Raw genomic sequence first — 26,722 nt, 5'->3', positions numbered from 1 at the left:
TTCTTGTGGGAACCCAAGTTTCGCATGGAATCTCTACGTTTTATTAATATGGGGATGGAACCGGTGGATTTCATGGCCTCCCTGGACATTCAGAATGCTTACTTAAATGTTTCTTTCCGGTTCAGTCACCAGTGCTTCTTCTGGTTTGGACCATTAATTGTTTTGAGCTTTGCCATTTGGTCTTTCCACGGCTTCTTGTTTCTTCAGGAAAGTCATGGCGGCTCTTCAACAGCGCAGAAGGATCAGGATTCTCCCTTACCTGTACGATCATCTTATCCTGGCCCAGTCTCCAGATGTCCTCAAGGAACAACTTCGTCTGGCGATAGATCTGCTCCAATCTCACGGGTGGATTATCAATTGGCAAAAGTCCTCCTTAACTCCGTCCCAGCAGATGCTCCACCTGGGGGTCCTACTGGATTCAACTGTTCAGAGAGTCTTCCTTCCGGCGGACAAGATTCAGGAACTTTTGGAAAGGTGCGGATATTCTTGCATTACCACTTACGTGTCCATTCACTACTACATGCGGATCCTAAGTTTACTGGTCTCCACCTTCGACATGGTGAAGCATCTCCCAGAGGAAGGCCCTACGAGGGCAGAAACGCGTTGGAGGCATCTTTAACACACTAACTGTACATTCTGCACTTAACAGTCACCCATTGTGATCATGCATTACCACCTGTCGCCCCGGTCACGTGACTGGAAATGAACAGCAGGCAGAGGACCGCAGCAGTCACCAGGTCGGCGCAGAGACTGAGGAGACCACTGAGCAGAGAGGGCAATCACAGGATGAGTGAGGACGTCGCTTACAGCAGTGAAGGCAAGGTGTCTCTGTAGTGTGGAGAGAGTGCCCGACAGTTTCACAAACCTGAACCGGAGCGACTCCCTCCCCAGGTGCGTGACTCTGCAGAGGGACACCGCCGCTCGATCAGTCCTGTTGGATAGCACAGTCCGGGGCCCCTTGTTGTACACCCCAACACCCAACCCCTTTCACCCAGAAGGTTAACCTGGGCATCATTACCACATCAGTACATACTGGCAGCATAAATTTGGACAAGGGGACCACGAGACACCGTGTGATCCTCACCTGGAATTGACTATCATTTATCATTGACTATTTTTCCTTTTTACTATATTTTGCTTCATTTTTCTTAATTGTCTTTTTGCATTGACTTTCATATTCATTAGATTGGTATAAGACCTTAAGATTGGCTCTGAACACCATCCAGTCTATGATCACATGTACTTTACTGAAAATAGATCATAAAAGAACTACTTTTTTTTTTTTTTTACCATACCCTATATTGAATCCTTGTTTATTTACCATTTGCTCACTACCAGTAATTCACAAAAACCTACCCATACTTACATCATAAGGATACAAAGCAAGATATCATAGCTAGCCAACTCATTCACAAAGTTGTTAGTTCACACTTAAAAAATTAAAGGAGCAGTGCGCAGTATTATTGTTTATTTGTGTTAAAGGAGGACAACCTTTTTATATACATGCAGCACGATCCGCACAATACCAATTGGCCCTTAGTGCGCAGTTCTTCCCAGCCACAATTGATGACCAGTTTTACTCCCAACCAACCACTTCAGAGGAAAGTTCTGACCAAATGGAACGGTTCTGATCTCCAGAACAGGTCGCAAACCATCATCCTCTCTCGGGAGGTACGGCTCTCCCTCTTGTGGTGGCTCAAGAGGTCCAACTTGATCAAGAGCCGCCCCTCCTGGATTCAAGATTGTGTCCTTACCACTGACACAAGTTTGACTGGGTCGGTGGCTGCAACCTGCCAGCAGTTCAGGGTTGGTGGACTGTTCGAGTCACCTTCCGATCATCATTCTGGAGCTCCAAGAGGTCTTTCTGGCTCTGTCCAGGTCTCCTGTTTCAGGCCCGTGCTTCCATCCGGATCTGGCCCGTCTCTCCTTTGAGGGCCAAGTGTTTTTCCAGGTCGGTCCTTCGTATCATGCTCCGTGCCCGCAAACCCGCGTCAACTAGATTTTATCACCGGGTTTGAAGGATTTATTTCTCTTGGCGTTAGACCAGGGGCCTTAACCCTAGGTCCCTTTCATCTCTCCCAGGTTTTCTCTTTCCTGCAGGCGGGCCTGGATTTGGGTCTCTGCCTTTCGTCCTTGAAGGTTCAGGTTTCTGCCCTTGCAGTACTATTTCAAAGATGGACTGCGTAGTTGCCTGGCATCAGAACTTTCTGTTAGGGAGTTCTCCATGTGCAGGCCCCCTTTGTCGGTAGACATTCGTTGGTCATGTGGAAAACTGTTCCTTTCTTGCCATAGCGTTGGCCTGATAGACTTGAGTGCGCTGTCGTGTTGCTCTCGGTCTCTGGTGTCTCACTCGGACCGGCCAGTTCTTCAGACACTGTTAGGCTACCTTTCGAAGGTAGTTTTTCTGTCCCACATCAACCAGGAGATTGTGGTTCCGGCTTTTCAATCGCCTGATTCTTCTCTGGAGGAGGCCTCTTTGGATGTGGGGAGGGCGATCCGGATCTATGTTGGCTGCACTAGGGATATCCATAAGTCTGATTTCTCTTTTTGTGCTTTATGGCTTTCACAAACTGGGCTAGCCAGCTACAAAGCAGACCTTGGCTCACTGGCTCCCTTTGACCATCCGCCATGCGTACGCGGTGGCAGACTTCCCTGCTCCGGCCGTAGTGACGGCTCATTCCACCAGGTCAGTAGGTACTTCTTGGGCAGCTCTCCGGGGTGCCTCGGCAGAGCAGCTTTACAGGGCAGCTATGTGGTCTTCTGTCCACACGTTTATCCATTCCTATTCCTTTAGCACCTTCGGATGCGGGATTTGGGCAGAGGGTTCTCCAGTGCTACTCCCGTAAAGGAATTGCTTTTGGGATGTCCCCAGCGTTGTCCCCATGTCCCCTTTGGTTATGAGTAAGAAAAGGAGATTTGTCTTGGTAAAGTCTTTTTCTTTGAATTCCATAGGGGACACGGAGCACCCACCCTGATGCACCTGGCTTGCGGAGGTGTGTGGTTTTTTTTTTTCTGGCTCCCATGTTGAGCTCTGCTGTGTGTTTTGGATCTGTGTCTCCTTTCTCGCTCCTGCAATCGGCTTGCTAGCTTAACTGGCCTGCCTGGTGCTGGGGGCAGGGTATAGGGGAGGAGGTGGCTGGGCTGCTCAGAAAAATATCTGTTTGGTGCTTCTGCACAGCCCTATACCCCGCGTTGTCCCTGTGTCCCCTTTGGAATTCGAAGAAAAGGATTTAACCAGGTAAGACACAAATCTTTTTTTTCCATCATAACAGAATAAATCCAATTCAGTAGGACTGGACTCTGGGTATGATGAGCTGAAATTGTACAGTGACTGGTCAGTTCGGTTAAAATAGTATGTGTATGGACATCTTAAAAGTGAATAAATAAAACTCACTTAACCAGCCTTTCTCTAATTCATCATGATTGTTTTTTTTGTTCTTTATTCAGAACTCTGCTGCTGCTGCCAAGAAAGCAGGGAGGAGACTGCACAGGGACGTGTCCATATTTTGGCAACGGAAGAAACTCAGTGAGTGTGACTGTTGTGATTTTTGTTTTGGGTAGAATATCCGTGTTGGTGTGACAAAATATGTACGAATGTTCTCACTTTTTCAGGTCCAGCAAAGAAGGAAACTTTACTCTCCAAGAAAGGAAAACCGATAAAAGAGCAGCAACAAAGGCAGGCTGAGGAGGAAGCCAGCTCCATGTCCTCCCCTTTACGCAGTTCTCTGAATCCGGGACTGAAGGGGTGAGTGTGATCATACAGGGATATTTTGGTATATTGGACTGTAAACTATTGTATACTAAATTATTTGGTCTGTGTTTTTTTTATTTTGACTCCATAGAACCTCCAACCAGAAATCTGTGTCTTCCAGAAGTCTTCAGTTTGATGTTGACAGTCCAGATGCCCCGGCACTTTCCACTGACACCACAGGGTCATTCCAGAAACCTTCGCTAATGTATCTTGTTGGTATAGTGGCTGAAACGTCAGAAGAGAAGTATCGTCTTCTAGACCAGAGGGACAAGCTGTTGCGACAAGGTGTCTACTCTTTCAATATTCTTGTCTAATGGTCATGAGATCAACCATACATTAATTTAATGGAAGCTATAAACAGTGGGAATACTTTTAAACATAATTCATAGAGTGCATTGTGTAAAAATAAATACTTGCTCATTTCTTGGCACTGTGTAATATAGGCCTTGAGAATTGGGGGCAGGGACCTTGGTGCTAGAAGTGGGGGGGTCAGGAGGTAGCTGCCAGTCCATAGCAGCCCCGCACTAAGCACAGTTTATTGAAGTTTGCTGTAATTTGGATGGCAGCCATCCCTCAGTGCTGGGACTTGGGTCACTTGAGCATCTACTCCATGATGAGACATCATGGGCAAGCCCATCATAGGGGACAAAGCAGCCCTCTTCGAACTGCTGGAGTTGGCTGCTTCGAAGACTGCTTGTGGAGTGTGCTCACTCAGAGGGTGGAACAAGCCTAGTCCATGTGTCTGCCTCTGGCTATTGTGGAGCTCACTGTATTCCCTAGGGAGATTAGCAGGAACTCTCCCCTGCCTCTCCTAGGGCAGCCATCTTTTATTCCTCTGAGCCTCTTCTTCCAGAACTCCCCCTCTGCAACTGACTAGGCTCTTGGACTGGTTCAAGTATTTGCTTCCTTGGTGAGGATCATTTGGATGCTGCGTTCCTAAGGTTTCTTCATGTCCCAACAGGGCTGCTTCAGGGAGCTGGGAGTGGTAGATATTTGAACTTTATTGCCTGGCAGACACAAGTTGAAAAATAATGAGTATTCTGAGTATCTGAACAGTTCAGTGTTTGAGTAGAAATATAAATAAAAACGTTCTTTCCATTCTTCTGCTCAGTTTGAGGACCTGCTTAGTGAAGTTGCATACAGTCTTTTTATCCTCTCCCTAATGAGATGCATTCAAATGGAATTCTCCCCCTAAGGTGCATCCTTCTATTCTTGCCTGTCTAAGACCATCTCCATTTCTCTGGCATTCAGTCTGCAGGTCAATGGATAATCATGAGGTGTAGAGGGTGCTCTCCTCCCCAAGGGTACAAGTTTCATACATTTCCATATTTGTTCAATGCAAGTTGCCTGCCATCCTTGAATTTCAATTTTTTTTTTCAGGATATGCTCCATATCCAACCACCTTTTTACTCCCCTGGTTGCTCATTGGGACAATTTGGTCCTTTTAACACTTCACAGTAGCCACCTTTCTAGCTTTTGGATCCGGCGCTTCTGAATTTTTTTTTTACCTGGAAGGTGTCCTCCTTGCATTTCTTCTGCCAGACTGGTTTTAGAGTTGGGGACTCTTTCTTGTAGATCACTGTTTATGGTTATTATTCAAGACAGGTCAGTTCTGAGCTCTAGACGTTCATTTCAAACAGAATTTATTTTACAGTTTCACCTAAACAGGGAGATTGTGATTCCAGCTATGGTTCAAGACATGGCTACTGGCAGTGGAGACTGTCTTGGACTTCTTGACAGTGTCTGCACTGTGGATAGATCTGCTTTATTCCCCAAGACTGATAGCCTCTTGCTTCTCTATGACACACACAATCTAGTTTGACCAGCGATAAATCAGTTGGTGGCCAGATGGATCACCACAAAAGTCCTGCAAGCTTATATTTTTTCCTGATCGTCTGGTGGCTCATTTTACCAGATGGAGGAGCACCTCTTCTACAATGCAAAACAATTCCTCTGTGGAGCAGTTATGCAAAATTGCTTCCTGATCATCGGTCCATACTTTAAGTTCTACAAATGTAATATTTTTGTAGCCAGAGTCGCCATATTTTGGACGTAAACTTCTTCTGCTCGCAGCCATAACTGAGGGTATTTTCCTTTTAAAGTAATCTTTGGAAAGTTGCCATGGTTATCAAGTTTCTGTTAACTGTAGTGGATCATTTGTGAGGCTTCTGAGTATCTGTGGAAAGCTTCCATTGATAAGGTGCTCCTGTAGGCTTGGATTTAAGGTGCAGCATTTTCATCACACTGTGGCCCTCATTCAGTGCCGCTCGCAAAAAGCCGGCCTCCTGGCCGCTCGCTAAGCTGTGGGTGACCACCCACAGCTTTTGCTAGCGGCCAGGTGATGGTCACGACCATCGTTCTTGCGACGAGACCCTTGTGGTAGGGTCTCGTCTGCCACAAGCCCCAGTGAGCTTCCAGCTCTAATAGACGGAACGCCTCCGTTTGTCCAGCGCCTGCAAAACGGGGCGAGCTGTCGATCAACATCGACAGCCGTCCCGTTTGTAGCGAGCCCCAGAGCGATTGAATTTCTCACTCGCTACGGGGCTTGCGCACGCAATGCACAACCATCGAGCCGCTTGCAAGCGGGTCTGAATGAGGGCCTGTGTTTTCTGACTTTGGACTTGAGAGCCTCTTTCATACTCTCGTTTGATACTGAACTGGATAAGATAATTTCCCAAATCGTGGGAGGGGAAAGCGTATCTATGATCTAACCTCCCCAAGCCAGCAGTAGAAGACGAGGGTCTATTTTTGCAGCTGCATGCGTCGAAATTCTTAGAGGTCACTACCTACGGAATTTCTTTCTAAATTGCTTATTGAAGTCTTTATGATAGCAAGGTTGCACTGTTGTAGGCCTGATGCCATTATACTGGGATGTCTCTTATAGCCAGCTTGCACGAAGGTGGGCCTTAACTTTAGAACTAGCTCTATACTGTCCCTGCTGCACTTAAGTTTTATAGATCTGTAAAAAAAATGTTTGCTGTTCTCTGTCTCCCTTTTCCATCACCTTGATTGGCAATAATGTAACCAGAAAATTGCTGATTTTTTATTTAAGGAACGACAAGGAGAATAACAAAAAACAACTTGCAGTAATTTGCTTGTTTGTCCTGGGCTCAAGCTTTTCTTTTCCAATCATTTGCTTTTTTTCTGGGGGGAGAATGTAATAGGTTGCGACTTTAACGCTAACTAGGCAACCGTTCGGCGATTGTGTGGCATTCCAGCGTGTTTGCTGGAAACAGGCCATTTATTTTAAGAGAAGAAAGAAAAACCCCATAGAGTCCCCTCGCTAAACATAACACTCCCCCATACATCCCTTGTTTACCTATTATTATTTTTTTTTAATTCGCTTAATCCAATGGTTTCCACACTATGACCAATCAGCGCAATCCTATTCAATCTGATGAAGAGCCTCAGAGGTTGATACTGTAGTGAGGAAGTATTCCCTTATATAAAGAGCAGCCAAAGGGGGGTTCACTGTCGATTCAAGCAGTGTGGCTGAAGTGAGAGGTATTGTGGAGGCTGGGGAAGAGGAGCCCTAAGCAGAAGAGAGGGCTACGCAGCAGAATAGCCCCTTTATCAACAGCGGAACTTTAAAGACTGATTGTGAGCTTGTGTGTGGAGTCCTCTCCGCAGAGGCAGGGTGTGTGGCAGCTGAGAGTAACACAAAGATGTATCGGAATTTATTTTAAGGTAAAACCAACCTAGTTTTGCCTCTAAGCCAAATTTCCACTTTAAAATTAGCGGCTTTATTGCTGGAATTACTCCAGTTCCAGCAAATTGGAGCCTATTACATGTATTCCCTTGTCCTTTTTGAACCTTTACCTGCTGCTATAAGTTAGCACTTCCTCATAGCAAAAGGGATGTTTTCACCAGTTAGTTCTACTCTTCAAATCCCTCCTTCTTCCAGTGTTTATTGTATTGGGGAGCAAGCTACATGCAGTGATCGTGCTGAGCGAAAAAAAAATGTGGGTCCTAGGGACCCTTCACTTTTAAAAATTGGGGCCCTACTCCATTGCTGTGGGTAGGGAGGGGGGCCAGGGTAGCAGCTGGTGCAGTACTGGGGGTTAGGAGAGGGAGTCAGGATTCAGCTGGGGCAGCACTGGGTGAGGAAGGGGTTAAGAGATGGCAGTTGGGACTGTTACCTCCTTCCTCCGGGTGGCCTCCTGCATGTAGTGAGCTGGGACGGAGCGCAGGCAGCGCTGCTGCCCCCAACCAAGGGAGTTCTGCCGGCGCAGATGTCGGGAAGGACTGAGTACGCTGACGGGCAGGGAGGTAAGGAGGTGCTCAGAGGTGGTCTCTGGTCAGTCATGGATGACATGCTGCCGGCGGCAATTGGGTGAGAGTCGCTTCAGGCAGCGATTAGCTGAGAGAGCACGCCTGCAGGAGGTGCTGTGTGCGCTATGTGCGCAGCAGCCAATCACTGCCGGCAGCGTCTCCCAAATCAATCGCTGCTGGCAGTGATTGACTGGGGAGACGCTGCCGGCGGTGATTTGGCTGCTACGGACACAAAACACACACAGCACGTCCTCAAGGAACCGATCTGTTTTAAAAAACTGGGGGAGATGTATCATACCTTCTAAAGAGGACAAATTGAGAAGTCACCCATAGCACCCAATCAGCTTCTCGCTATCATTTATTATGTAAAATGAAAGGTAGAATCTGATTGGTTGCTGTTGTTCAACATCTCCACCTGTCCTCTTTAGCAGTTTGATACATCTCCCCCATAGGCAGGTACTTTATATTTGTTTGACACCATCTTGCACTATTTCTCTCACCTTTTTCTAGCCCGAGTGAAGCGGACGGAGTTGGAGCAAGCCAAACTGTTTGTAGGGACATGCCCTGACATGTGCCCCGAAAAGGAGAGATACATGAGGGAGACGCGCAAACAGCTCAGTATCTATGAGTGCTTCCCAGGAATTGACCAGGTACAACCGTCTGAGAAATCGTAAGATTAAGACCTTCCTTCTGACATAATGTGTGTGCAGTCCCTACATGGAAGAGCATGGTGCTGCAGAATATGCATTCTATGAATTATATTGCCATTTGGCTGACAAAATTGACATTATCCGTCATTTGAACTGATGTACTGATACTATTTCTGGTTTTCCTAGCTGAACCATGCAGCTGCCATTAAAGAATATAGTCGTTCTTCAGCGGATCAGGAAGAGCCACTGCCTCATGAATTACGTCCTCTGCCAGTCCTGTGTATGACCATGGACTATCTGGTGACCCATATCATGGATCAGGGGGAGGAGGCAAACTACCGAGACTGGTATGACTTTGTTTGGAATCGGACACGTGGGATCCGGAAGGTGAGAACCAGCTGTAGACTTTGGAAGGTTGTTCGATTCCATATGTATTAAGAGAAGCTTGATGTGTAGGATGAAATTCCAGAAATAGTTTTTATTGTCATGAGTTAATATTTGGGAATAGTAGCACTGATCTGGATTACAGTAATCCCATGTGTATTAATATATACATACTGGTCGGTTAATTGGATTCTGACAAAATGAACGTGTGTGTGTGCCTTTGTATGTTAGGGAATTATAAACTGTAAGCTCCAATAGCTCAGGGATCGATATGAATGACCTATATATAAACAAACAATAATGTGGTAACACTTCTTATTGTAACCTTGATTCATCTGAGGTTTCCTTTCTCTTGCCAGGATATCACACAACAGCACTTAAGTGATCACTATACCGTATCTCTGATGGAGAAGTGTACGCGATTTCACATCCACTGTTCTTATGAGTTGTGCGAGGAGCCATTGCGCTCATTCGATCCGAAAATCAACAATGAGAACTTGACAAAGTGTCTGCAGAGCCTGAAGGAGATGTATCAGGACCTGCATAATCGTGGGGAGACGGGCACTTGTGAGCCAGAATTCAGGGGATACAGTGTCTTACTCAACCTCAACAAGGGAGATGTTCTCAGGTAAGATATTACCACAAGTATCAAAAATGATAAAAAATAGGAATTGAGGGACCTCCAGTAACTTTCTGCTAATATTACCAGAGAGGAAAAGCCCTACAGCAATATAATCCAGTTCTGAAAATACAATGAACTTTCCTTTCCGTTCTCCTAACGCAGTGAAATTGCACCTTTCCATGTCCTACTTCTTGACCAGCCTCTTTCACCTGCTGTAGGTGGGTTTTTTGCACTGTACTCTCCCTTACTAGTGATACTGTTTCAGATTCGGGAAGTGGTCTAGTCTGACGGGACCCTTTCTCCTTCATCCACCAAGGGACACTGGAGATCAATACACTGGGGTATAGACTGGTGGATGAGTGGAGCTGGCACTTTAAATTTATAAGTGTGAGTGAGTCCTCCCCCTCTATCCCCCAGAAGCCCCAGTTTAAGTATTGTGTCCAGGGGAGCCGGTCACTTTGGACTGAGCTCAGCCCACACTTAGTAATTTTTATATTCCATTTACAGCTTCCCACAAGCATTGAGGACAGGCTGACAGTGAGCTGCATCTGTCAGCCTGCTGCATGGACACTTCAGGGGAACCCGTCGCCACTAATCTAGAGTGAGTGTCCAGGTCCCAGGCACCATGACACTAGCTTTTGGAAGGGACATGCCACAGCCTATTATAATAATAATACATACCTCTTCTCCTGATTAGCAGGAGACTGGTAGATGAATTTAGCCTGCGGTTCTTCTCTACTTCCCTCTCCCCTCCTCTCCTTTTGGGCTGCTGCTGTTCTGCAGAGAGCTTAGTAAAGAGCTTCCGGAATACATACAGCGGGTGTCACACCGCTGCAGCAGACACCGCATAGACTGGGGGGGGGGGGGTTGGCTGTTAGCTGTGCTGATCATTCTAACAGCGCTTAGCTGACAGATGATTATCAGCAAGCATGGGAGTAAGCTCCGGCACGGCCGTTACTAGAGGGAAGCCAGATTCTGCCGCCAGTGCAAGAGGGGCGGAGTTCAAGTGGGCAAAGCCTCCACAGCGCACCTCGGCAGTGTGTCAGATGCCTAGGCAGCGCATTATTGGTTTCCTCGGCCGGGGGGGAGGAGGGTGGTGCCAGAACAGCCCCTCATCTCTCTCTTCAGCTCCATCTTGCAGGATATCAGGCGTTTATTATAGGAAAGACAGCAGCCTTATTGCTAACAGCATCTTGTAAGGGGCTGTGGCAGATAACTCTTAACACTCTTCCTGTTCAGGTTGTGAGTACAATGGGGTGTCCTTTTGGGCTGTTGACTGAGGGGGTTTATACATTAGGGAGGGATATAGTGACTCCTCTCTTCCTCTGAGTGTGAGTTTCCTCTGTTCGGTCTGTCTGTGTGTGTGTGCGCATATCTGTCCACTACATCATGACAGGTAGAGGGACAGCTGCAAAAGCATCTCAAAATGTTTTTGCTTGCTCTAATTCAAAGCTATCCCAGGCAAGTGCTGATGGAACGGCCCTATGTGATACTTGTCATTCAGGGGCGACTGTTTGAGGTTTCAGATTCAGCTTTTGCACCGCCTTGGATTTCCAATTTAGTGGGGGTTATGGCTAATCTATCCGCAGAAATGGCCGCTGCACGCAGAGATAGGGAATCTGCTAGGAACCAGCCCCATGTTTTAGCCTCAGACAAAGAGCCAGGCTGGGCGGGAGACCTAACCCATTCTGTTGAGGGTTTGGTTCAATGCATGGGTTCTCCTCCCTCTTCTTCTAGGGTCAGTGCATCTGCTCAACCTTCAAAGAAGAGGCTTCTCCCGGTGGTCCTCCAGTCGGACAACTCTGACGCAGAGCCTCTTTCACAGGAATAGGAGGCAGGTGAGTTGCAGACTTTTTCACAGGAATTAAACGCACAATTATCTACAGTTTGGCAGTATCCTGACAAAAATTTCAGGTGCCCAAGCGGTTTTTGTCCGTTTACCTGTTTCCAAAGTCAGTAAATGAAAATTGGGAAGCTCTTCCTCCAGTAGATTTATCGGTCTCTTGACTCTCCAAAAAGACCACATTACCTTTCCCTCTGGCTACAGCCCTTAGTTAGAATCCTACCTAAAATCCATATACTCTGCGGCAGGAATGCTTTGCTTCGTCCTGCTTTGTTTGGCTCTTGGGTCAACAAAGTTGTGGTAAGATGGGTGGAGGAGTTGGTAATGGACTTGAAACGGGAGTGTCTAGATCCGAACTTATCGTTCTAGCTGAACACATTCGTGAGTCTACTGTATACCTTGATGAGACATCTAAGGACATAGGTCAGATCCAGGATCTCTGCGTCTGCTATTGCTGCCCGCAGAGCTCTATGGCTGTGATACTGTCTAGCGGATGCTGACTCCAAGAAAGCCGTGGAAGACCTTTATTTTTATTTTATTTTTTTACTGGGCATATCCTTTTTGGACCAGAATTGGAGAAATGGATCTCCCAGGCTACAGGTGGGTAAGTCTACTTTTTTGCCCTCTACTGCTCCTGTGTAGCGTCGCCCTCATGCCGGTCCTTCTTTTCTTTCCTTTAGGGCTCCTAATTCCTATCGAGGTCGTTCACGCGGTGCCTCCTTGGTTTCCCGTGGAGGTAGGGGCAGAGGTCGGCAGTCTGGTGCAACCTGCCATCCAGATCCAAAGCCTGCTGACAAACCTTCCACGTGACTTGCTCCAGGCCCACCTTGGAGACTCCAAGGTGGGGGCTCGCCTTTTGCGATTCAAGGATGCTTGGTTTCAGACCAGTTCATCAGTTTGGATTCGCTATCTGGTGTCTCTGGGGTAACAAGATAAAATTTGCAGCCCCCCTCAACATCGTTTTTTCACCACAGGTCTTCCCGTCTCCTAGCAAAACAGAGGGTGGTTTTGCAAGCAATCCAGAAGCTTGTGGATTCTGAAGTTCTTGTACCTTTTCCAGCCCATCAACGTTGTCTGGGTTTTTACTACAATCTTTTTGTAGTTCCGAAACCAGACTGCTCTGTCAGGCCTATATTGAATCTGAAATCGGTAAATCTTTATCTGGCGTTTTACAGATGGTGTCATCACTTGGTGATTGCGGGTCTGGAACAGGGGGAGTTCTTAAGCACCCTTGATATCCATGGATACTATCTACATGTCCCAATTTGGAAACCACATCAGGAGTTTCTTCTATTTGCTATCAAAGAGGAACACTTTCAGTTTCAGGCTTTTCCCTTCAGTCTGACATCGGCACCTCGGATCTTTACCAAGGTATTGTCAGTAGTGATCGCTCATCTGCGATCGTTGGAGGTCACTGTCGTTCCCTATCTGGACGACCTCCTCATCAAGGCTCCTTCTGGTCATATTCTCTACGACCATGTAGCTTTGACACATCAGGTTCTTATCCATCATGGATGGATAATCAACTTTCAGAAGTCCAGTCTGATTCCATCTCAATGCCTTCAATTTCTGGGGATGATCTTGGATACGGCTGCTCTTCGGATCTTCCTCCCGGTGGACAAGGCTCATGTGATTTGTCAGCTTGTCCTACTGGTTCTCAAGCCAAAGCAGGTGTCCATTCACTTGTGCGTTCGTCTTCTACGGAAGATGGTGGCAGCTTTCGAGGCTCTTCAGTTTGGAATATTTCATTCTCGTTCATTCCAGTTGAATCTCCTGACTCAGTGGTCCGGATCACATCTTCATATGCACCACCTGGTACGGTTGTCACCTCGGGCACAAATCTCCCGTCTTTGGTGGATTCGGCTTGACCACCTCACTGCGGGTCGACTGTTCGGCATCTAGAATTGGATCATTCTGACAATGGATACCAGTCTCAGAAGTTGGGGGAGCGATGGTTTGGGACCATAACTTCCAGGGCTGTTGGTCTCGACAGGAGTCGAGTTTACCAATAAACGTCCTGGAACTCAAAGCAATTTTCAATGCCCTTCGGAAAGCAGCTCCTCTGCTAAATGGTCAACCGGTACATGTCCAATTGGACAACGCGACAGCCGTCGCATAAATAAATCATCAAGGAGGGTCTCGCAGTCGCATGGTCATGCGAGAGGTAAATCGTATTCCTCAATGGGTGGCAATATCAGCAGTGTTTATTCCGGGAGTTGAAATTGGGAGGCCGACTACCTCAGTCGTCAGGACATCCATCCCAGAGAATGGACTCTTCACCCGAAGTATTCCATCAGCTAGCACGGAAGTGGGGTATGCCAGAAGTAGATCTCATGGCCTCCAAACACAACCATCCGGTACCCAGATATTGTTCCAGAACTAGAGACCTGAATGCGGAGGCAATCAACTCTCTGATAGTTCCTTGCACCTCTCCCCCCACCCCCCTTTCCTCTTCTTCCACGGGTTCTCAAGCAGATCGAGAGGGAAACTGCAACAGTCATCCTTGTGGCTCCGAACTGACCACGGAGAGCTTCGTTCTCGGATCTTCAGCAGCTCCTCATAGAGGATCCCTGGCCGTTGCCTCTTCGGTCAAATCTTCTAATTCAGGGCTCTTGCCTTTACCCAGACTTACAGCGGCTGCATTTGACAGCGTGGTTGTTGAGTCCACTATCTTAAGACTCATTGTTGTTCCGGATACTGTGATCCCTACCATGCTCCATGCTTGTAAACCGATCAATTCAGCTCAATATCACCATATCTGGTGTGCCTATGTAGCCTGGTGTGAACAACGGAGGCTTCACACTACTGCCTTTCGGATTTCCCGACTCCTTCTTTTTCCTTCAGTCGGGGTTGGAGGCCGTGTTGCGCCTTGGTACTTTGAAGGTTCAGGTATTGGCATTGTCTATCTTTTTTTCAGCGTCGTCTTGCCTTAATGCCGCAGGTTGACCCTTTTTACAAGGGGTACTTCGTATTCAGCCTCCCTTTATCCCACCTACAGCCCCGTGGGATCTTAACTCAGTACTAACTTTTCTCCAATCTTCCAGTTTTTAACCTTTTAGAGGATGTGGACCTTAAGCTTCTTACTTTGAAGACAGTTCTCCTTTTGGCTCTGGCTTCAGGAGGGTTCCTGAATTAGGAGCTCTCTTGTTGGCTTCCTTATCTCATTTTTCACGATGATCGTGTAGAACTCTGTACTAAGGCATACTTTTTCCGAAAGTGGTTCCTGCTTTTCACATCAATCAGCCGATTGTTGTTCCAGTGTTGTCTGATACTTCTCAATCTTCACTCTCACCCTAGACGTCGTTCAGGGGTGTACTACTGCCTTATGGAGGCCTTGTTTGTTCTTTTATTATGCTTCCAAACAAGATTGGCCTGCTTCTAAGCAGACGTTAGTCGGATGTATTTGGCTAGTCATTCAACAGGCCTACATTTCTGGTGGCCAGTCTCCTCCAGTCACTATTTCTGCCCATTCCACTTGTTCCGTGGGAGCCTCCTGGGCTGCTCGTCGGGGCGCTTCTGCTTCCCAGCTATGCTGTGTGGCCAACTGGTCTACGATACATACGTTTTGTTAATTTCTATCGGTTTGATACCTTTGCGACCTCGTAATCTAGCTTCGGTCGCAGGGCTTTGCAGGTTTCTCAGGGCTCTCCCACCCAAGGGGAAAACTTTGGGACGTTCCCAGTGTATTGATCTCCAGTGTCCCCTGGTAGATGAAGGAGAAAATAGGATTTTGGTACTTGCCAGTAAAATCCCTTACTCAGATTCCAACAGGGGACACTGGACGCCCGCCAGCACTGCTTTACCTGCCATTATATTCTGTTTTGTACACCTGTTGAATGTTTTCTTGTTATGTATGTTCTTTTCGTCTTGGCCATCTTCTTGTTTGACTCCTTCTCCTCAGTTGTATCTTATGATTATGTTCCGTCTCCTCGGGCTCCATTCTCTTCTGGGGGATAATAGGGGGAGGAGTCACTCACACTTATAAATTTAAAGTGCCAGCTCCACTCATCCACCCGGCTATATCCCGATGCAGTGGTTCCCAAACTGTGCGAGGGTTTGCGGTTCTGTCCGGGGACATAGTGGCTGGTCTTGAATTTGATTGGTGGTTATGGGGCTCCTGTTCTGCTTCCTGAGAGTTAAGTTCCCTGATCTTTTAGGCACAACCTCTGACCTGGTCAACCGCTTGGGCCATGTCTTTATGCGTTGGGATGCAGCTCGACAGTGTCATTTTTCTAACCTTTCCGGGACCATTATATCAGTACTTTTGGGTCGAGATTCTGTCTGGTGCTCGCTGGAGCGTTCTGCAGGATGTTTAGGTACCGCTTTGAGATTAGTTCTTGTCTGTCTGTACTGTGGGCAGATATTGTTAGCTGACATTTCCTGTTCAAGACACTACCTGTGCCGAAATTACCTATTCAGGTCAATCCTCCCTTCTATTTGGTTCCAACTTTTTGAGTGGATGCAGACTTTTTTTTTTGGGAGATACGGGCCTGCTTTGTGGTGCATCCATTATGTTTGGGTGGTAGCGCTCCTAGTTGCAGGTTCCACTTGCAATGTTAACTGACGATTCTACCATTTGCAGATATTCAAGTCTCTGACCATTTCCAGTTTCCGCTGGAGCTTTGGTGCGCTGTTTAGGATTGTAGGTGATTCCAGTTTCCTTTGTGCAGTTTCTAGGTTGCACATTGCAGTATTAGTCGGAACTTCCATATCAGTTTGTGTTTGAACATCTTTATTGGTCTGGTTGTGTCGGTATCTTCCAGCATGAGGCTCTGTCGGGGGTTTGCTTCAGATTTACGGGCTCCCAATATAGCGTTTATTCTTTCAGCCCTACTTGACTTTCTAAGGCTGTTTTTTTTGGAGCTTTTGATTAGCTCCTAAACTTGGTGGCTGTGCTCCTGTGTGCTTTTTCCTAGATTCAGTCGCTTATCTGTTCCTTTGGGACTATGCTTGTAGTTTAGCATGGTGGGCTGTTGGTGTGTCCCTAGTCATTTCCTGATTTCCTCTTACAGTTTTTTGTGGACATATCAGCTCACTTCCATTATCCCTGCTGTCAGGTCACGTCTCTGCCCTCTTGGGCCTGTATCAGAAATGTTTTGTCTTAATTCCGGACATACTGCCAATTCTGCAGTGTGTGCCACATGTACAGCCGCCTTCTGTTCTACTAGTCCCATCTTGGAGATGTCATGAAGGCATCATGTCTTGAAGGCATACTTCACTTGGCAGATGGTGTTCTGTTGGTCTTGTTTTAGCTCAGCAGGTCTTGGTGCTGATAGCTCCGTCTGCTAGCTCTCCTGATTTTTAACTTTGCTTGGGCGATGCTCTGCACTACACCGTCTTCCAGCCCTCTGTGCTTCTTGGATGAATTTCGGAATTTGCGGGCTCAGTGGCTCTAGCCACATCGGTTCGACTATCGGACGGCCTCTTCATCTTTTCTGCTGCTTTCAGCAGGGCAGACCGGCCTCCATGTGGTCTGTGGCTCGCTGAACCATTTCTGCTATTAATACCCTTTCGTGCTTGACCCTCTCCTGGTGTGTTCCAAGCGGGTGGTGAGTGCTTCTTCGACATCGCGGCTGGGTGCCTTGGTTGAGCAGCTATGTCGGATGGCTCCTTGGTCCTCTGTACAGTCGTCATCCCCCTTTTCCAGGTTTCACACTTTGAACATTTTGTGACACCTTCCCCACCCCCTTCCCCTTGAGGATTGCTTTAGGACAGGGATGGGGAACCTCAGGCCCGGGGGCCGTATAAGGCCCCAGAATCATTTGGTGAGGCCCTCCAAGCTTTTTTCTGCTAGCCTCATCTAGCAGAATGGCACCCTGCAGCCAGAATCTATGCAGCAGTGCCGTCTGGAGCGTCCTTATTACCCTTCAGATGATCACACCGCTGCCCTTACTGCTCCCTGGAGCATTGCTGTAATCGCAGGCTTTGTGGCCCCGCCCCCGTGTGACATCACAAGGAGGGGTGTGGCTGCACCAGGCCCGCAAATAATGCTATATATATCAAAATGGCCCTCGGCAGAAAAAAGGTTCCCCACCCCTGCTTTAGGAAGTCCCAAATGTATGCAGTGTCTCCCAGATTGGAGGAAATAATTTTTTTTTTTTTTTACTCCACATAAAATTCCTGAGTCCATATGGGGGGCACTGCGACCCCTGCTTGGTTGTTTGTTGTTGGCTGTAATGTTTCATGCTGTGGATATCCTTTTTCTGCTTTGTTAGATAAATAAATAAACTGCTGCAGCTTGTGGGAGGGCTTAGAGGGGGGAGGGGGGTTAGCCCTAATAGCTTTAACTATTTAGAGCCTTCCCTCAAAATCCAGTCTGCAGGGTCCTCCAAATGGACTCTGACGAATTGATCTTATGGCGACTACAAAAAACATCCCCTTTTTTTATTGTTAAGTGCCAAAATACTGTGGGGAACCCTTTATTCACACGCAGTGTTCCCCTTCACCTATAGTTTAAAATTTGATTGGTAGAAAATGAGCTAAATTGCTGTATTGCTTGGTCATCTATTTTTCAGTTTCTTCCTCCTCATATTCTTATGCTCACCTTGTAAATTCATCTAGTCAAGGTTTTGATGTTTTTGTTTTTTTGTTTTGTTTTTTTCAGAGAAGTGCAGCAGTTTCCCCAGACCGTTCGTAACTCAGAAGAAGTGAAGTTTGCTGTTCAGGTTTTCACTGCACTTAATAGTACAAACATTGTCCGGTTCTTCAGACTTGTTCGTTGTGCAACGTACCTTAACAGTTGTATTTTACACTGTTATTTTGCTCAGGTAGATTCTGGCCTCTCGTACACAAATGCCTGTCTTAATCTTTTTAATTATTATTTATGAGCGTTTTTACCTATGGTTTTTGTTGTCTTAGATACGGCGAAATGCGCTGCGTGTCTTCAATGTAGCATATACGCCCAGTGCACAGAGACCTACCTTGTTCCCACTGGAGAACGTGGTGCGTCTTTTATCCTTCCAAGATACGGATGAAGCTACAGAATTTCTCACAGCTTATGGCCTGTGTGTGTCAGATGGGTAAGTGGGATTGGGATTTTTATTGGCTTCCAACTTCAATTCATGGATATCCAGGAGATATTGTCCATTGTTCTATCAACTGATGTTTTTTTATTTTGTATTTTTTTTTGTGTACCGTAAAGTTTTGTAGAATTGAATCGTACAGCCTTTGCTGAGCCTGAGGTTCCGTTGCAGCCAAAGAGGTGCACATTCATAAGCCGCAAACGGCAAGTGTCGATCGGCGAAGCAGTGAATGGAGCCCCAATCCCACAGTTTACTTTGCACGTGCCTGTGTGCAGCTTTGATGAACAGAATAAGTATACTGGAAGTAACTCTTCTGTCGAGCAAGGAATCCGAGATGAAACAGGTCAGTGGCTAAGACCACAAAATTAAGTTATTCTGTTAGAGAACAGTAATTGACGTTGGAGTTATGAGATCTCAGAACAGAATGGAGTTGCTTGAATTAAAGCAGTACCACCACCTAGGTAAATGATTAGGTATGACCTATGGGATGAGGTTTCCCATCCCATATGATACTTGCAGCCACTATTCTCAGGGATCTGTTGGTTCACTATTAAAGAACCAGGAAAGCTATGAAGCTACTCTACTTTATATGGCAGCAAAAGAGCGCCATAAATGGGAGTACCAATCACAAGCAGCCTCCAGTTACCCTTTGTCTGCAAATGTGTAATAATTATTATTACTTCTGATTAATTTTATGGGGTTTTTAATTCTTCATTACATTAAATTATAGTATGTTAAATCTAGCAGGCTAAAACCTGTCCAGGGCATTTGAGAGATTACATGTTCCGATGTTTGAGACACTCTTGGGCCAACTGATTCTTCTTTGACATTAGGGGGTAAATTTACTAAAGTGAGAGTTTTTAGAAGTGAGTTTTAGAAGAGATGTTGCCCATAGCAATCAATCAGATTCTAGCTATTATCTTCTAAAAGGTGCTAGTTAAATGTTAAATAGAATCTAATTGGTTACTATGGGCAACATCTCTTTGAAAACTCACTTCAGTAAATTTACCCCTAGATTTCTGTATAGAGCTGATGCTCTGCAGTGTTGTGCGTGTCCTAGGGTTTACTCTGTGCCTATTGTATAAGAGAACGCAACTTACGATTATCTGATTTATGATGACATTAAGCTTGTTCCCTTAAACACAACTTATGACTTAAACAAACACATTTTTTATTTTTTTTTCATGATATACATGGTGTTTTTACTGTTTTAGGTACAGATAAACCAGAGACCAAAGACTTTTGCCCTGAAGAGATGTCAGCCAAACAAAGTAGTGTGCTTCTACCAGACACTCAGGAACCGCCTTCTGTTCCTGCTCAGTCGGTCTTGCAGCCACTCATGCCGAGTGATCTACCTCCATCTCCACCCAAGCCAGCTTTTACTGATGAGGTAGATGCAGAACGAATGGTGGTCATTGAAATTCTCTATCGTCGTACATTTATTTATTTTGTTTTGTTTTTTAAAACATTTCTCTGTTATATATATTTTAATACAGGATGTGGCTGCAGTGGTGGATGATATTGTGGAGGATACCGTGAGAGAATTCAGTGCTGACCTCGGCCAAGCTGGAGCTGAGTACATTTCTGCCGCACTTGGGTACAATATTTCTCTGTACTTTGTATTCCCTTTATTCTTTATTACATTTTTATATATTCTCTAACACTGGGTGGTGGTGTTCTTGTTTTTAATGCTTCAGTGTAGGCAATATTTTAGGTTAATCTTTTTCACAGGCTGATAGTACTTCTGCTATATAAATGTGGACATTGTTTTACTATTGAGCAGTTGGGAGATGCAGACAGTGGGGTAATATTTACTCCAAGATTGCAGTGCTTTGCCAAAAGAAATTGACCGCATCTCCTACCTACGTACTGTGGTGTAGATGTATTATAGCGAGACACATTGTGCTGCTATAACTGTTCTTGCTTTGCCTCTTTACCGAAGTGATACAGGAAGTAGTACCATTGAGATGTGTGAACGTCTCATCTGCCCGAGTGGGGGGGGAGTGGAAACTCCCCCCTCCAGCGATCCCCCGTCTGAGCATACAGGCCATCAGCCTAGTGCTCCCACACTCTCTTCCTGGCCAGCTCCAATGGGCATACGCGGGATCTAGCAAGCATCACAAGATCTCGAGTGCAGCCCGAAGTCCCCACAACAGGGACAGTGCTGTCCTTGCTGTGGTAATAGGGCTTCTTTAGCTGTAAATATCGATAGCCGCAGCTGTCGGAACGGTCAGCGCCACTGACCATACATTGCCCAGCACATCGGTGCTGCTATCTTGTAGATAGCAGCGCCGATAATGACAGGTGCGCCCCTGTCATTTAACAATGAATCTCATGATAATACTTGGGGGAGAAGCGGTATAAGCTCACATAATGTGCGCAGATACCATTTCTTTCCCCTATCGCCCCTTCATACATCTCCACCTTTATCTTTTATCTGACTTCTCCTTCATTCTTTTTTTCCCAGTTCCTTGATTAGGAGATGGACACAGGGCTCCTGCCCATATTTTTAGTAAATGCTTTATTCTCTTTCTTTTACATCAATGTCAACCTCCACTGTCCCTGGAGCGTGGCCGGAGGGAAGGAAGGTTTACCCACTCCATCCACCCCTTTGCTTCCACTGCTGGTGCCCTCACCACCACCCTTGTCTCCAGCTTCAACTGCAGGTTATGTGGACCATTGACCATCTAGACTGAAGGTTTGAACACCTTGTCACATCCCCCAACTTTGGAGGTCTGGCTGCTCTGGTCAACGCAGTGTCCTGGGGAGGGAGGTCTGAATCTAGATCACATTGCTAGCCCGGGGAACACCATGAGTCTCAGCTCGCCAGTAGAGTGTTTTCAGTGGACAATTTTAAGCCTCATTTAGCACTTTGGGAGCATGAGTTTCCAGGTGCATACCCTGGAGACTCACACTTTAAGGGTGCAGGATACATGAGGTCCTGCATTCCATCCATTAGCAGAAGCATTGGGATAACAAGTATTCCTCTACCATTCAGTCCGGAAGACACTGCTAGATTGTGGATTATAGGGGATGGCACAAGCAGCAGGCACAAAATAGTTAACCTTGAACTACGCTCCACCCACCTCTCCAGAGGTCACACCTCACCTCCTACTCCTCCTAAGTGTGCAAACGGAGTGGGACATTAGTTAGAAGGCTACCTGGAAATCCTTATCGCCGACCCCCCTCAGCCTCTCTCTCTCTCTGAGCCTCATAGGCAGCTTCGGCTGCACTGTGCTCCGGGATGCTGTTGGTTAAGGTAGAACAGCCACCGCTTACCTCCGAATGGCCCTGGGCTTCAAGTGGTTCGCTCCTGGCACTGGTCTTATTATTTACAGGCTTGTGAGACTATATTTCCATGTAGGTCACTGCATAATTATTGCTTCTTTGCCTTACTAGCTCATGTCTATCACATTTATTCTGATTGCTCAGATATTTCAGGTTTGCATTTAATGTGGAGTGTTTTTTTTTTTTTCCCTCCAATTTTTTTGCTGAGATTCTGCACAATATCCCCTATAGCACAGCTCTGCAAAAAGTTACTAATTATAGTCAGCCCTGAGCAAGCTCTGTGAGTGCAGCAGATATGATAGACAGATGAGCTGTGCTGAGATGCCGGCTGAAATTTGTGGTGTAGTTGTCTGAAATATATTTTTTCTGTATACACCATTATGATCACTGGCCCTGTCTTACTCGCTTGGGTTCAGGACCATGTTGATACTATTATATAATATCGTACTACTGGCTATAGCCATCCAGTGTATTTTTTACAACTGAGAGTTTATCATACAGTGCATCCGGAAAGTATTCACAGCGCTTCACTTTTTCCACATTTTGTTATGTTACAGCCTTATTCCAAAATGGAATAAATTCATTTTTGTCCTCAAAATTCTACACACAATACTCCATAATGAGAACGTGTAAAGTTTTTTTTGTTTAGATTTTTGCAAATGTAATAAAAAAAATAAAAAAAACTAAAATCACATGCACCTAAGTATTCACAGCCTTTGCTCAATACTTTGTTGATGCACCTTTGGCAGCAATTACAGCCTCAAGTCTTTTTGAATATGATGCCACAAGCTTGGCACACCTATCTTTCGGCAGTTTCGCCCATTCCTCTTTGCAGCACCTCTCAAGCTCCATCAGGTTGGATGGGAAGCGTTGGTGCACAGCCATTTTCAGATCTCTCCAAAGATGTTCAATCGGATTCAAGTATGGGCTCTGGCTGGGCCACTCAAGGACATTCACAGAGTTTTCCTGAAGCCACTCCTTTGATATCTTGGCTATGTGATAGGGTCGTTGTCCTGCTGAAAGTTTAACAGTCGCCCCAGTGTGAGGTCAAGAGCGCTCTGGAGCAGGTTTTCATCCAGAATGTCTCTGTACATTGCTGCATTCATCTTTCCCTCTATCCTGACTAGTCTCCCAGTTCCTGCCGCTAAAAGACATCCCCACAGCATGATGCTGCCACCACCATGCTGCACTGTAAGGATGGTATTGGCCTGGTGATGAGCGGTGCCTGGTTTCCTCCAAACAGAACGCCTGGCATTCACACCAAAGAGTTCAATCTTTGTCTCATCTGACCAGAGAATTTTGTTTCTCGTGGTCTGAGACTCCGTTCAGGTGCATTTTGGCAAACTCCAGGCGGGCTGCCATGTGCTTTTACTATGGAGTGGCTTCCGTCTGGCCACTCTACCATACAGGCCTGATTGGTGGATTGCTGCAGAGATGGTTGTCCTTCTGGAAGGTTCTCCTCACTCCACAGAGGAATGCTGTAGCTCTTGACATTGATAATCGGGTTCTTGGTCATCTCCCTGACTAGGGCCCTTTTCCCCCGATCACTCAGTTTAGGCGACCGGCCAACTCTAGGAAGAGTCCTGGTGGTTCCGAACTTCTTCCATTTACAGATGATGGAGGCCACTGTGCTCATTGGGACCTTCAAAGCAGCAGATATTTTTCTTTTCCCTTCCCCAGATTTGTGCCTCGAGACAATCCTGTCTCGGAGGTCTACAGACAATTCCTTGGACTTCATGGTTGGTTTGTGCTTTGACATGCACTGTCAAGTGTGGGACCTTATATTGACAGGTGTATGCCTTTCAAAATCATGTCCAATCAACTGAATTTACCACAGGTGGACTCCAATTAAGCTGTAGGATGATCAGTGGAAACAGGATGCACCTGAGCTCAATTTTGAGCCTCATGGCAAAGGCTGTGAATACTTATGTACATGTGATTTCTTATTTTTTATTTTTTTAATTAAATTTGCATAAATCTCAAATACTTTTTACACGTTGTCATTGTGGGGTATTGTGTGTAGAATTTTGAGGACAAAAATTAATTTATTCCATTTTGGAATAAGGCTGTAACATAACAAAATGTGGAAAAAGTGAAGCGCTGTGAATACTTTCCGGATGCACTATACATATAGTATGGGTTTTTTAAGCAATTGATGTATGATCTCTCTTTGGGATAGACATCTGGTATACATATGTATAATACATGTTTATAGATCACTGAGGTGGTATACTATACAGTATATGTTATGTATTGTATTTTATATAAAACAGATTATGTACTATCTCTTCTTTATGAGAGACTAGAAATCTGATATACATCATATGTATAATACAGGCTTACATATCATTTATGTGGTACGGTATATACCATAGGTATAATATGTTTACCAATGATGACCTCTCTTCCTGAGTGAATAGACATTTGATCATTCTCATATGTCCTGTATATGTTTATATAACATTGATGTTCTATGAGGGACCAGTAGGTTTGGACCTGTAGCAGCCATTGAAGACATTGACTAGGTTTTCTTTTTGTCATCTGTTTTTAGTGTCCACTAGATTTTGTCATGCTGGCACATGTCTGGAAAAGTAACAGGCAATGGGATTTTCCCCCAGTTACAAATTGCATTTGTCCTACCCTTCATGCAGTGTCATTCAGAAGGCATAGCAATGGGAATAGCTACACATTCTAAGGCCAAGGTTTCAGTTGCAATGTCAGAGTGTGTGTGTGTCAGGGCTCACAGCTCCTTCCCAGGTCCTGGTGCTGCCTTTATCACTCAGGTTATAATTGTCTGGTACAGTAATTGGCTATTCTTAGCAGTGACTTATAAGGTGTCATTGCACCTAGCCCTGACCAACTTGCTAGGGTTCTCAATTTTTATGTACCTAAGGCAACTTACCGTTTTCAAGCTGGGTGTCTTACCTTAAGGATACTGCTTTGGAGGATAGCTTCCTCCTTCTGAGGGGGTCAGCCTTTTGCTTTCAAGTCATAAGGACATGAAGTCCTAAGGGCTCTGTTTCAGCTGTTCCTTTGACCAGGAGTTCCTCTTTGCCAGTGTTATAGGGCCTTTCTTCCCTGGCTGCAGAGGTTGGAGTCCTTCTACCTGGCCATATCTGGGTTGTAGGTGCTGGGTCTTCAGTGGTGGTGCAGTTGCCAGCTCCACCCTCTGTGACTCAGAGAAATACCTAAATGTTCAGTGGTCCTCTGATTTTAGTGTGGGACCTAGGAACCCTTTCTGCAGAGTAGTTGTCTCCTTCCTGTACAGTACACACTATATGGTCAGGCCAACATACCCTGTATATGAGTCCCTTTAGGGGGATAGGTACGGGATGCCGGTGCTCTGGATCCCGGCAGTTTAAAATCCTGACGCCGGCATCTTGGCAGGGTTAGGATACCAATACCTGTCGGTAGGTATCCTAACCCTCCCCCCCCCCCCCCTCACTACCCTTAACTCCCCGATCCCTAAAAATAACCCTGCCCACCTAGCGCCTCACCCCTAAACCCCCCCCCCCCCCCCCCCCCCCAACCCTGCTACTTACCTTTGGGATGCTGGTGCCGGGATTCTGACAGTTGTTGGGATTCAGGCTCCGGTGTTCTAATCGCCCGCATACCCTGTGCCCGGGATACTGAATGCATCCCCCATCAGGGATCCCTGGAAAGTGCATGTTGTACTCACACTTCCTTTAGGGGAAATGGCCTATCCTTACTGAAGATGCACAGCCGTTTTTTGGGATTCACCATAGGCGTCAATTAGTCAGGCACTTTAATCTGGGGATGCCGACTTCACATATTCACTGCCTTTATGGCCTATACTTAAATTTGTTGTAAGTTCCCTTATGATTCTGGGCCTGCTGTTGATTTCTCTACAGTTTTCTTGTTTTCAGGTGGTCTTTGATGCCCTTTATGCAGTTGCCAGGGTGTCGCAGTCCGCCCCTGTGGGATCATTCGTTAGGCTGGTTTGGCTCACTACTCATGTGGCTTCTCAGTTTGATTGATCCTAGTTAAAAGGCCACGTTTTCATAGTATCCATTTTGAAGCCCGCACTGGTTTCAGTGTCTGGTTTTTTTTGTTTATTTTTGGGACTTCTGGTCACACTGGCATTAGTTGGTACCAGTTTTGCCACAATGATAACTATTTTTTGTTCTGTGGGGGACTGCTTAGCTGCGCTCTCACTTGCTCTGTCAGGAGCTTGTCTTGGTGGCTGTGTTCATGATGAAGCCTCAGTTTTTTCCTAGAGGTTGTCTGCTGCACCCTCTGCATTCACCCTGTCCACCCCTGAGATGCATTTTTGCAGTTTAGGGCTTATGATTGAGCTTCCCTGAAGTCCTGTCCAATTCTGGTGTGCAGGGTTGCCGTTTTGGGTCTTATATTTGAGTCTCTCTGAGGTCTCCTTCTTGTAAAGATTTTTCTATGACAGGACCAGTTCTGTTCCCTGATGGCTTTGATCAGGTTGATTGATGGAGGCCTTGAGACCCAGTCACTTTCTGATTGTGGTCTTCTTGAACAGGGGTCCATTCAGTTTTTCGGACTACTGACTCTTTTCTTGTGGGTTGCTGATTGCTTGACTTCCTTTCCTGTTGCGTGTTACCTTGGATGCTTTGTCTATCACATTCTTGGCCAGACAGGCCTGGTATCTGCTGGGCAGTCCATCATGTATGGTGTGGGCCCCCATTCTGCACTTGTTCCCTTTATGTATCTTATTCTGTATTGGATAGGCTTTTCTTCTTACTTCTCCATGCGACTTTGTTAGTTAGATTGAGGTCTAAGCTCTGGAGAGGTGGCAGGGCTTAGGGGTGGAGCTTGAAACCCTCATGACAATGGTTGAGCCAGAGTATGTCCGGCCCATAATGCAGTCTGTATTTCCTGCACTAACTATCCTTATGGGGG

The 26,722-nt window shown here is 46.1% G+C and overlaps 1 protein-coding gene across 3 annotated transcripts in view; it reads left to right on the top strand.

The window, feature by feature from the left end:
• Positions 1-26,722, top strand: part of MCM3AP (minichromosome maintenance complex component 3 associated protein) — a 74,372-nt gene that overhangs the window by 23,509 nt on the left and 24,141 nt on the right. For all 3 annotated transcript variants that reach the window (XM_088476391.1, XM_088476389.1, XM_088476390.1), the window contains 11 exons: positions 3,448-3,526; positions 3,613-3,745; positions 3,843-4,036; positions 8,534-8,673; positions 8,860-9,060; positions 9,417-9,685; positions 18,127-18,289; positions 18,381-18,541; positions 18,664-18,887; positions 19,759-19,934; positions 20,041-20,141. In XM_088476391.1, coding sequence (XP_088332517.1) covers positions 3,448-3,526; positions 3,613-3,745; positions 3,843-4,036; positions 8,534-8,673; positions 8,860-9,060; positions 9,417-9,685; positions 18,127-18,289; positions 18,381-18,541; positions 18,664-18,887; positions 19,759-19,934; positions 20,041-20,141 — 1,841 coding nt within the window. The remainder of the gene's footprint in view (positions 1-3,447; positions 3,527-3,612; positions 3,746-3,842; positions 4,037-8,533; positions 8,674-8,859; positions 9,061-9,416; positions 9,686-18,126; positions 18,290-18,380; positions 18,542-18,663; positions 18,888-19,758; positions 19,935-20,040; positions 20,142-26,722) is intronic.

This window comes from Taudactylus pleione, unplaced genomic scaffold, assembly GCF_031769625.1.
Source record: "Taudactylus pleione unplaced genomic scaffold, aTauple2 ptg000188l, whole genome shotgun sequence".
Taxonomy (NCBI): domain Eukaryota; kingdom Metazoa; phylum Chordata; class Amphibia; order Anura; family Myobatrachidae; genus Taudactylus; species Taudactylus pleione.
Note: the sequence above shows the minus strand (reverse complement) of the source record. Positions and strands in the feature narration are given on the sequence as shown.